The sequence below is a fragment of the Dipodomys merriami genome, unplaced genomic scaffold (assembly GCF_024711535.1).
Source record: "Dipodomys merriami isolate MVZ:Mamm:240054 unplaced genomic scaffold, mDipMer1.0.p SCAF_40, whole genome shotgun sequence".
NCBI lineage: Eukaryota > Metazoa > Chordata > Mammalia > Rodentia > Heteromyidae > Dipodomys > Dipodomys merriami.
Window position 1 is genome coordinate 6,012,678 of NW_027205604.1, and position 12,740 is coordinate 6,025,417.

At 34.8% G+C, this 12,740-nt stretch overlaps 1 protein-coding gene across 14 annotated transcripts in view; it reads left to right on the forward strand.

Annotated features, from left to right (window-relative positions):
* Positions 1-10,237, forward strand: part of Tbl1xr1 (TBL1X/Y related 1) — a 155,284-nt gene extending 145,047 nt beyond the window's left edge. For all 14 annotated transcript variants that reach the window (XM_069991874.1, XM_069991880.1, XM_069991869.1 and 11 more), the window contains 3 exons: positions 1,576-1,741; positions 4,493-4,594; positions 5,366-10,237. In XM_069991874.1, coding sequence (XP_069847975.1) covers positions 1,576-1,741; positions 4,493-4,594; positions 5,366-5,392 — 295 coding nt within the window. In that variant the 3' untranslated portion in view covers positions 5,393-10,237. The remainder of the gene's footprint in view (positions 1-1,575; positions 1,742-4,492; positions 4,595-5,365) is intronic.
* Positions 10,238-12,740: the final 2,503 nt, after the last annotated feature.

Sequence of the window (12,740 nt, forward strand, 5' to 3'; positions counted from 1 at the left end):
GATAATTTCTACTTTTCTACTCTTCCTTTTATGAATCTTCTGTAAATAAAACATAATAAATATGGCAGAAAATTAGAGAAGATTCCATGAAATGAGAATGTATGGGGTTTTTGTTTGTTTTTGTGCCAGTTCAAGCTGGGGCTTGGCCTGGGCTCTGATTTCTGAGTCTTTCTGCTCAAGGCTAGCACTAAGTGTTTAGGTTTTTATTTTTTATTTTAATTGTCAAGAAAGTTTTTAGGTTTTTTTGTTGTTGGTCTTGGGGCTTGAACTCTGGGTCTGGGCACTGTCCCTCAGCTCTTAAGCTCAAGGCAAGCGCTTAGATCCTCAGATCTCAACCTTCTGAGTAGCTGTGATTACAGGTATGAGACCCATGGTCTTTCCTTCCTGGCCTGGCTTTGAACCCTGATCCTCAGAATCTCAGCCTCCTACTTACCTAGAATTATAGGTTATGAGCTACCAGGTAAGGACTCTATTTTTAATGGGATTAAACAGTGGGAATTTGATATTACAATCTCATGTCTTAAGAATTTTTATATCTAAAGATTCTCAAGCTGGAGCTGGTGGCTCACTCCTATAATTCTAGCTATTCAGGAGGCAGAGATAATGGAGGACCTGCCCAGGCAGGAAAGTCTGAGAGACTCTCCAATTAACCACCAGAAAACCAGAAGTGGTACTCTGTATCAAAGTGGTAGAGTGGTAGCCTTTAGCAAAAACTCTGAGAGACAACCAGGTCCCCAAGTTTCAGCCCCATGACCAACTTTTAAAAGAAAAAAACAAAGATAAGTGTAGACTGCTGATATCAAATGCTGATTAATATTAATTGAATAGGCAAGGCATATGGTTACCTGCCAGTAATCCCAGCAACATTTAGTAGGCTGAGGCAGGAATGGTCCAAGTAGAAAGCCATCCTGGGCTATATAAGAAGTTTCAGGGCTGGCCTAGACTGTTACATCATCTTATCCTCTTTCCAAAATATAAAAAAGAAAGAGTAAGGTCTAGTATAATAAAAATTTATCAGCAGCTTAAAAAGAAAGATGAATTTTAAAATATAGTCAAATTGATTTTCAAAGCTATGGATCAGTTAAAAGAGATTTATTAATTTAAAAAACAACATTGAGGGGCTGGGAAGGTGGTTCAGTGGTATAGCGCTTGCCTTGCATGCCCGAGGCCCTGGGTTCGATTCCTTAGCACCACATAAGCAAAAAGAAAAAAAGCCAGAAGTGGTGCTGTGGCTCAAGTGGTAGAGTGCTAGCCTTGAGCTGAAGAGCTGAGGGACAGCGCCCAGGCCCAGAGTTCAGGCCCCACGACCGGATCCAAAAAAAAAAAAAAAAAAAACCAAAAAAACAGTGAATTTGCCCATTTATATTTTCCAGCTCAGAGCTCTAGGGAAGCCTTTAAGTCTGCTTTTTTCTCTTGTTTAACTTTTCATTATCCAGAATACTTTGATTTTGACAATCAAGTTACTTCTCATGAAGGATTTATAGCTAGCTGTTAGGAATACACAGTGTGGGGAATTGGGCAAGCCTCAATGAGTTCTTTATTACTTACAAAATCGTTTTCCCCCTTGTTTTTCAGTGCGTCCTTTGATTCTACTGTTAGGTTATGGGATGTAGACCGAGGGATTTGCATCCATACTTTGACAAAACACCAAGAACCTGTGTACAGTGTTGCTTTCAGTCCCGATGGCAGGTATCTGGCAAGTGGTTCTTTTGACAAATGTGTGCACATCTGGAACACACAGGTATGTCTGCATTGTTAAAATGTCAAATGCTATAAACATTTGCCGATATAAGCCTTGTTGTTTTTGGTTATTTAGTTTAAAAAACATAAGTATGTTTCTAAAGCTAAGTAAACATCAAAACTGATAGAAGTTATATTTTCATATGTAGATCAGAATTTAGAATGGATTTACATTGCTTGTTTTAGTATTCATTATTTTATTTGTTTTAACAATGTTGCAGGCACAAAAGTGAAAGTCTTAAGTTTTTTAGATAAATAGCATTTTATTAGATAGAAGAATTGTCCTTGAAGGCCTTGTTTATCAGTAATATGAATTGAAGAACTAGGGGCTGGGAGCTCACTCTTGTAATCCTAGCCACTCAGATTGTGGTTTGAAACCGTCTTCAGACAGAAAGGTCAAAGTAACCAGAAGAACAAAAAAAGACTGGAGTTATGGTAGCACATCCCACCATTTGCTCAAGATGAGCAAGTATTAGGTTCTTAGACTTTATTGTTGATTGGTGCTTTGCATAGCTTAATATTTCTTTTTGTAGATGCCACTGATGTTGTAAAGATGTTTTTCATAGTATTTAAGCTGTATTTGTTGTTTTTCTATAGTTTGTGAGGTACAGATGAAATTTTATCTTTCATATTGATACTAAATTGTTACACTTTCCATTGTCACAGCACTTCACTGTCTACTTAGTACTGTTTTCATATATGTTAAGGTCATAAACCAAGCTATGAGTTTGGTGTATAGATTCTCTTTTTATTCCATTGACACAGCATGTGTATCTGCCTGAACTAGAGCATAGCTTACCTCAGTATCATAAGTCTTCCTCCTTCTTATTCAAAATTGCTTTTCTTTTCTTGTCTTTGGATATTAAAAAAAAACAACTATACAGTTTTGAAAATTATTTTTGACTGCCTCAAATTTATGTGTGGTTTTGGGGAAAATTATCACTGAATTTTTTTTAATCTGTTCAGTCACCCATTTGTCTTTTATTCTGTTAGTAGCATTTTATAATTTTTTTTTATCGATAAAAGATCTTTTATATATTTAAAGAAATTTCTTTGTAATGTCTTTTGCACATATGGACACACTCGCACCAGTACTGGGACTTTGCACCCTTCCTTTGTACTCTTATTGCTCATGTTTGGAACAGTCTTATGACATCAGTTTTAATGAAATTAAACTATGGAACCTCAAATGCTAATGGAAAATGCTGGTAGGCTTTCAAGAGCAATTGATCCTCCTCCCCACCCCCAAACACTACTGTATTATTATGCTTGTTTGTTTGTTTGGTCGCTGTTTTGGAGCTTGAACTCAGGTTATTTGTGCTGTTCTGAGCTTCTTTTGCTGAAGACTAGCACTCTACCACTTGAGATATAGAGAGGTGATAGGTAATTGGTGATAAGAGAGTCTTACGGATTTTCCTGTCCAGCCTGTCTTTGAACTAAAGTTCTCTGATTTCAACCTCCTGAGTGACCAGAACAACATTACAAGACTAGGCAACCAGCGCCTGTCTTGTTTTGCTTCTTTAAATTTAGGTTTCAACATGATAGCTAGTGAATTTTCCATGAGCCACATCTCTGGTTCGGAGTTTTTGCTTCACCACAATGTACTTGAATGGCCTCTAGTCTACTTCCTAATAAGAGTTCCCATTTCCATCTTGAAACCTCATGAACACAACATTTCCTGTCCCATACCCATCCACATTTTGGTCTTCTGAGCACCTACGCAAATTGCCTATATACCTTCTCCAGCCTGCATGTCCAAACTCTTCCAGATTTCTCCCACAAAACATTTGCAAAGACATCTGAGACACATGGTCAGGCTTAGTCATAGCAACAACCCCATTTGCCTAGTATCAGTTTCTGTAGTTAGCTTTCGTTGTTGTGACTAAAATACCTGACATAACTGAGAAGAAAGGTTTATTTTAGCCCACAATTTCAGAGGTGTCAGCCAGGAAGTAGAAAAAGGAGGCCAGATGAATCATTTTTGCTTTCATTGCTAAAGGAATAAATAAATAAGTTACACTTAAGACTCAGATAATTGTTAGTGTTTTTTTCTGTTAAGATTAGAACATCTTTCAAAAATAATTTTATGTTCTTTCAGCTTCTCTTGACTGTCTTGACCCATGTACTTCCCTAGCTAACAGTGAGCATGAGCATAAACATGAATATAAAATTGTTCAGGATTATCTTGTGTTTCTTTGTCAAAAAGTTATTGTCAAAAAATACTGAATTTTGTTTCTGGAGATCTTGACAAAATTCATGCATCCTCATTAAAAGCAAAAAATTGCCAATAATCCTAGCTACCCAGACTGAGGATTGTTGTTCAAAGCCAGCCTCAGGCAGGAAAAGCTATAAGACTTACAACTCCAATTAACCACAAAAAAGCCAGAAGTGGAGCTGTGACTCATATGATAGAGCACTAGCTTTGAGCAGAAAAAGATCAGAGACAGTGCCCAGGCCCAGGCCCATCAAGCTCCAGGATCATCACAAGAAATATCGTGTATTGAATGTTTATCTGTAGCTCTATCATAGATGCTAAAAATAACCAAGACTGTTCACTTACTAGAAAAACTGAGTATGTGTTGGAATGGTCTTTGAGATTAGTCTTTAAAAAAGGAATACATCATTTCTAGCATTTCCAGAACTTAAAGCTAAATTCTCTCTACTTGCTAGAAATAAAGCAACATTGTATTTTATTCACTATTTGATTTTTTTTTTAATGATGACTTTTAAGATTGTGTCTTTCAATTTTTAGACAGGTGCTCTAGTTCACAGCTATAGGGGAACAGGTGGAATTTTTGAAGTTTGCTGGAATGCAGCAGGAGACAAAGTTGGAGCCAGTGCATCAGATGGTTCAGTAAGTACAGACTGCTTTCAGAAGGGGGTCAGCATGCACGTGGCAGTGGGATTTACTGTAGTTATTTTGATAACGGTGGAAGTGTTTTTTACAAAAGAAATTTAAAGATGCATTATTTCTTTCCACCTGTGGGCTATACATTTTTCATGTTCATTGCCATCATGTAATGGAAACCAAATTTTGGCCACCTTTGCCAAAAGAGTATCTCTGTAATCATGTTGTAAGCAATTATTTTTTATGTACTTCTTCATTTGTTATATATAACAGAGGATCACTCTAGGAATAAGTTGAGTTTTTAGGCTTAGGGAAGGGAGATTAGAGACAATTGGATTCTTCGCTGAGTAATGTGGGATACTGAGAGACTTTCAAGGATGAGTTTGCTCTAAAAGCAAAGGGAAGATGGAGAGGACGTAGTCATTAGCTTTTTTGGTTTCTTATTAAATTTTTTTATTAGCTCTTCCCTGAAGCTTTAGCTTAATAGAGTTTTTAATAGCAACTGGTCTATTTTGTGTATTCTCCCCTACTTTTAATTAACAGCATAATTCCTTAAATTGTAACTAGATATCTCTTCCTGTAGTACTAGCTCTTTGGTGGTGCTTCCTCAGTCAAATGTTTTCACTTCTGTTGCTTAAGTGCTTTTTCCATGAATGTGCTTCTTTAGCTTTATAAACTTGGACCTAAGAAACAGATTCCAAGTTGAACTACAGAAAAGTTAAGTTCAGAGTGTACAATAAAGATGCTAAGTATGTTGATTATTTTAATTTCTTACAGGTTTGTGTATTAGACCTTCGGAAATAGCGCTACTAGTTGGAAGCCATGGACCGACTATGAATGTGTACATAGCCAAAATGACTGTCCCTGACCCATGTACTGCTACAGTCCCACTTGAACCATGGCCAGTCCACTACAGCCAAATCTAAGAGAAGTATATACATACAATGTATATAAACAAAATTGCACCCTGAAGATGACAGAGTTTTGTCACAGCTTGTGAATTCTGTTCACCAAGTGCTGGAATCTAATCTGCTGTGCCCCTAAAATAGCATTTAGAAGTTTGGGATATGAAAAACAGAAGAGAGAAAGAAATATACGCTATAAAAGCAGACCATATATGTACCAGAGTTTGGATACTAATGACAGCCTTGTTTCTCCCCTTTGAATCAATCAGCAGACACCATGGATTCTATTCTTTTTTCCCTTCAGTAGTGAGCAGTTTGTATGTACAGAGAAAATGGACGTAACAAAACTCGCAGCAGTAGTTTGTTCTTGCTTTTAAATTTTGTTTTTGGTTTGATTATGGATGCATGAAGTAAGGGAGTGAATCAGTTTCTTGTTTATAATTTTTTTCACCTTTTAAACAACAAAAATTTTCTTAAAAATACTTTAAAGCATTCTTTTGAAGAGGTAGATGTTTGGTACATTTTTGGCTCCCAGAGCATATATTCAACTGGTGCATATTGTGGAAGGGGGCATTGGAAGTTAAATGAAAGCATAGGACTTTGGTCATGTCAACCTAGAAGAGACATCCGTAAAGAAGGATATTATGCTCTGTTTCTGTTTCTATTTCTATTTCTCTCTCTGTCTCTCTGTCTCTATTTCTCTCTGTCTCTCTCTGTCTCACTATGTTTTATTTTAGTGATGTGGCTTAAATACAATAGGTTATTTTGGGGGACATATTTCTGCCAATTAAATACTAGAAGGGCACAAATGTTTTGTTTTTCTTTAAGTACCATATTGAAGATACAAAAAAAAAATCTTCTGATGTTTTGTAACCATAAGTAAATTATGGTTAAAATGTGCACTATTGTGAAAAGGAGCAAAGTAGTTTGGGGCTTTTTTTAAAAATTTGTTTTGCTTTGATTTTTAAGAGATTAAAATGTTTCTGGATGAGGATTAGCTTCTCAAAGTGTCCATCATTCTGTATAGAAGCTTAAATATGTAATGTAACCAAACTCCAGTATTAAAAATCTCTCATGTTATTTTCCTTTATACAAAGCAAGATAACGGCATATAACACTGCCATTACATGGCAAAATGTTTGCTACCTTAGTTTAAAAACAATCTTTAAGACAAAAGACTTGCTTCAAGGTGTTTTTAAATAGCAGTGATTCAGAATTTTAAAAAGAAAAAAAAAGTGATTGCACTAACTTCCCTGCTGCTCTGTATCTGCATTTGTGGTACTCGTGACTACATTTTCTCAAATATAGATAGATTTACGCTGCTATTTTTTTTCCCCAGAAATCACTACTATATCCTGTCCTTTACTCTGTTTATATCAAGTATTTTCTTAAAAAATATAGGTATCAAATCAAATTTCCTCTTGTGCTCATGCAGCTAAAAGTAAAGTAATAGATAAATGTTAGCATGAGCCATGCCTATGTGTGTGATTTAATAGGGTTTGTCATGATCTGCATAAGAATCCAGGACTATCAATTTTAAAGAAAATAGTTGTCAAATTTTTATCTTAAAATTTTTTAATTAAGGAATTGCTTATAATCAAGCTTAGCAAATTTATAACACTATTTCTGTTCCTAATTATTTTGAGGGCTTTACTAGTAAAAGTTTAACCTATGTTCTAAGTTGAACTAGAAATTGATTTAACCCAAGTAATGCAACTTTTTATTTTCAGCATCTGTTGTTTTGCTATTTTTACAAAATAGCATTGATTGAAGCAAGTCTTAGTTTACTAAGGTAGGGTAGCATTTGCTATTGGTAAAAAGAATACGTACACTTAATTTCACTATACATTGCTATATGTACCCCAGTTGTGGTTAGTGGGGGCTATGATACTGTAATGTTTTTTAAAATTTACATCCAGAGAGGCAGTCATTCACGATGGTTTTGTGCCAGTTGTTTTTAGGGTTTTGGATCACGTTAGAGGTATTTAGAACTTAACTGCCCTGTGACTTACGTAGGAAACCTAATATGCTGAGTATCTGGCACTTGATATCCTGCTTTTATTGCTAGAGGTCCACATCTGTGTTTGACCTCTCTTGTTGTTTAAAAAAATAAATAAAAATAAAAAAATCTGTGCAATAATTTTTAAATGTGCTCCCAGGAATAGACACAAATGTTTTGAGTATGTTTAAGCTGCATTTTCCTTTAGCGATGCATTGTCAATTGCACTGAATTTAAATCTGAAAGTCAGAGGTGATTATTGATAGTACTTTTGTATTTTGATATGGACAATTTATTCATTTGCATACAGTTAATGACTTTTTTCCCAGCTGATTTAAAAGATAGTCAAGAAATTCTGCAATATAGCTGCCAAAATAGACAGCTACATTTTTATGATATTGTCATCTTTTCTGGTTTTTTTTATTCTTCTGCTATTTTACTTAAAGCATAATAGCCACAATAGGACATACATATAAAAGAGTATAAATTCAGAGCTTTATTATCCTGAAGTCTTGGGTCTTTCAAGTATAACCTTCTCTGAAAGGTGTCCATCTCATAGGCTGGTTCTTCATGAGCATCCATGTGTTGGGTTTTGCTGCTGTTCTCAACATCACCATTGCCTGCTGTGTGCCACCATGCTGCTCCAATAGACATGAATAAGATTGTCTCTAATTGAGCAGTAACATGATTGCAAGAGACCAAGTTTCACAGCCTGTAAAAGTTCTATATTTGAGGTTCTTACTCATTTTTCCTCCCATTTTCTCATGAGAACAATTTATTCCTGAAGATCAGCTGAATGCAGTAGTTTTTCTATAGTGTTCACTACAAATCATTATTTTTTATGCTACCATTATGAAATTTAATCGTAAGGAAAAATAGGAAGGAAAACTTGAATGAATTCTTACTGATTTAAATAAAATAAGGAGCAGCTGCCACTCTTAAATGTCATAAAGGAATATTTTTTTTCTTCTCCATGTAGGAAGTCTCTTAAGTACTTATCTTTCTTCTAATCCCCCTTTCCTGTAATTGATCAGGTAATATCATTGATTTTAAAATGAGTTTTAGAAGTGGTAACTGGTAATTTCCTAATAGGTCTTAGCGTGTATCAAATTCTGTTTTAAGGAATTATTCTCTAGGTAAAGTATGTTTTAGGATTAAACACCTTTTACAGATACTGAAAGTGCCTCCTTTTGTGGTGTAAAAAACAAATTATGGTGCAAAAAGTAATCATTAGATTGAATTACATGAAGGTTTTTTGCTTTTTGACATAAAAATGTCAAGAGAAAGGCCAAAGATTTGTACTTTTTCACTTAACTTATAAAGCACTCCTTTTTTCCTTAAACTTCTTTCTGTCAAATTAGATTTAATGAGAGAGTACTATTTTTAAGGAGCTATCTGTTTATGTAGAATGATTTTGTTAAGAGTAATGTAAACTATTAATGAGTAGAGGCCTAAAGAGGGCTGTGCATTTTTGCTATTTAAAGGAATCATAAATGACCATACTTTGAGAGAGCAAAAATGACAAGTTTTACTAGATGCTTAGAAAAACAAATCTCATGCAGTGCTATTTACTCTTTTAAGACCATTTTCATTTTCTTAAGCACATTGTATGTTTCTACAGAACCTGTGTTCATGCTCACATACTAAGGACGGTACTTGCATATGGTGAATTACTATTGACAGTTTTGCAGAAATCTTGTTTCACTGGACCAACATTGTGGCATGGCAGCAAATGCCAACATTTTGTGGAATAGCAGCAAACCTACAGAGACCCTGGTTGTTGTTGTTGTTGTTGTTGTTTTTGTTGCTGTTGTTTGTTTGTTTGTTTTTGGTTCCCTTCCCTTCCCTTCTCTGAATCAGCAGGGGTGGCTGGAGGGTAGGGAGCTTATGAATTACTCCTTCCAGTAGTAGCTCTGAGTGTCACGTTTAATATCAATTTTTAACATGATTCTAGTTAAGTGTAGAAGAGAGAGAAAAAGAGGAAGTATTCACTTTTTTAATACACTGATTTAGAAATTTGATGTCTTATATCAGTAGTTCTGAGGCATTGATAGCATCTTTTATTTCTGCCTTTACGTTGACAGTGTTGAAGCAGGGTGAATAACTAAACTAGGGCATATTTTTCTTTTCTAGTGAGCTGCTTCATGATGTTTTCTTTGGAATTTCTGGATAAGTTCAAGAAAATGTTCTGCATGTTGTATCTAGTCTGATGTACTTATCCATCTCATTACAGACAAAAACACACAGACTGCATTTTGTAGCTCTGTAATCCTTGAATACAGAAGTAATTTTCTTCTTTCCTAACTTTGACATTGTAGCTATAATGTTTTCATTTTGATTTTTCCAAATCCTTTGGGTCTAATTCTGTGAGCCTACCTGTAGCACTGGATTAAAATGTCTGCATCATTTCTTTAGTTATCCGGTTAACTTTAAAACTGTTGTAAAAGTGTAAACCAGCCCATGACAGTTTTTTGTACATGTTAAAGAACTTATTGTTCAGTTTTCATGATTATTGTGTAAGGAAGACTGATGAAGATGTTCTATGCTGTCCTGGACCATGTTAATTACACTTACAATGTATTTGGTTCCACATCACAATGATTTGTCCCCAATGACTCTTTTATCCTTTCTAGGCACATTTTTTTGTTGTTGTTGTTGCAGTTTCCCTTTGCATTGTATTGCTTTGACAACTGTAATTTGAATCAGATCTGAAAGAGGTCCAGAATAAAATATATTTTGATATTATGTTGGCTGTGTACATATATAAAACCTTTGATATCTCTGTAGTTTGTATAGACTCCTTAGTCAAGTAAAGAGAGGGATAGTATTTCTTGTTTACAATTTATTGTTTACATTTTCATGCTTTTATTCCTCCAGTGTTTTACTGTAGAATAAACCTTTTGTTCTGAGCTAGTCTTTATGACAGAAAAATCTGTTCTCTCTCACTGGTGTGAGCAATTACAACAGTAACCGCCATCAGAACCAAACCACTCTTATCATGAGCATCGCTTTCCAACTCATATACTTTAAGCCCATAGATAGAATGAAATTTTTTGCTATTTTATTACTTCTTGCAGGAGATAAGATTTTTTAAAATGAAGGGATTATTTTCTATTTTTATTAAAGAATAATAGAGCATCTAACCAGCTAAGGGGTAGAGGTTATTATCCCTTGCTTTAGAGAAACTTACCTAGAGAAACTGATGATGTATTTAAAGGACATTATCTCACATAACTAAGGAGACCACAGATGCATGCAGTTGAGCACAAAACAATGAGTATATGTTGTTGAAGATTTTGGGGGCAGGAGGTTCAGTTTCTTAGTAACATTTTTCCCTTCACATAGACCCATTATTTAATCATTTTCTTCCTTTGCTAGTTGCTTATGTTAGTACCAGCTAATAATCTAGGAGCAAAGCTACTAACCACTCCTTTCAGGTTTAATTAATCACAACTCCTTTACAGTTACTTGAGAGATTTTAAAAAGAGAACCCTTGAGCACATTTTTTTGTTATTTTCCTCTGATTTTCAAAAACTTGTCTTCTCCACATCTCCTGCCTTTTTCCTAGCCATTTCCCTTTAAAAAAAAAAAAAAAAAGTGCAGGCATAGCCTCCTCGTGTTTTGTTAGAAACAAGCCACTGCCGTTGCTAAAAAACTAACAGCCTTTCACTTTCAAGGGGTTAACTTTTATTGCATGGCATAGATTGTTATTAATACTCTGCATTTTATACTTCCTCAAAGTACTCAAGTACTAAGGATTAGAATCCATATGAGCTTGAAGTTGAGCTGAAATTAATTTGAGCAGTCATTGAAAGGGTTATTTTTAATTTCATAGTTCTTATACTTTATCATGGATTAGATTTCTTACCTGTTATAATATGTAGCCAGTTAAAGTTTACTGTTTTTGCAATATATTTATTTGAAAAATACAGTGGAGGAAAAGCCACTATGGACAGTGGTTTTATGGTGCTTTTCTCTGCTGTACTGAAGCTCTCTGTCAACAATGAAATGTTAACCCTATGCTACTTCTACTGCATGCTTCTTAAATGTCATATCTCAATGCTTAATTGTCCTAACTTGTAATATTTTTGTATTAAATTTTTTTAGGAGTTCCTTGTAATTTCTTTATAATTTTAAGACATATTAAACACAAAGTGTTTAGTAAAGTACAGAATGACCATTACTAATGTTTCTTGGTTGTTGGGTTTGTATGCTCAATTGGGAAGATAGTTCACATCTTAAGAACTAGGAGTAATGGGGTAAATATATATTGGGGGGAAAGAAGTCCTAGTTTTAATATCTATTTACTCACTTCCAGGCTTAATCACAACTTTGTTAACAACTCAGTTCTTTAAAAACAGTGTTCTAACAGACTGGTGTCAGAAAGGGCTTTTTAAGTGGTTATGCTTTGGCTAAATGAGCATCACATGAGTGACCTGCATATTAACAATCCAGTCATTCTAAGTCGGGGTTCAGTTTGAGATCAGACGTCTAAAAATGTAAGCTTCCAGAAACTTACTCATTTTAGGAAATTTAGAAGAACATACCACACTGCCAAGACGTTTTATGAATTTGCTATATTAGCTTAATTTACATCTACTACTTTACCAGTTTAATTACCTGATTTTTCAATGTGGTTACATGAGGGACAATGAAGGGTAATCCCAATGAAGGGTAAGGAGTAACTGAAACTAGCAGAAACCCTTGCACATTATTCTGATGAGTAAATCATCAATTCAAATTAAGTTGAATATGATATAAAAATGTACCTATGTAGTATTGGTCTTAATATTTCCAGCTGATGTCATTGAGATAACGACATGTGAAAATAAGCATGGTGTTGAAGTAAATAAAATCTTACTGTAAGTCAAAACTAAGAGGTAAGTAATTTTTACAAAACGATTGGTTAACCTGGAGTGTGTATCAGATCTCCCCTTTTAAAATGCAATGTGTGACCCCTCCCTGAAGGCTGTCCTAGGTAAGTGTGCCTTTTGTCTTATGCCTGTTCACTTGTACTGTAGAAGTCTAAAGGGAAGTTATTTAAGGCATATGTCTAATTTAATTCAAAGCCACATACATAAAAAGAAATTCAAACAGTTAATCATACCACTTCTGAGTATTGAGCCAACTTGTTATCCCCTCCCTCCTCCTCACTTTCTGCCACTAACTGAACTTTATTTTAGAAACAATCATTTATGAGTTTATAGTAGGGAAATTCTTGGGAAATATACTTTATTTTCTTAGATAC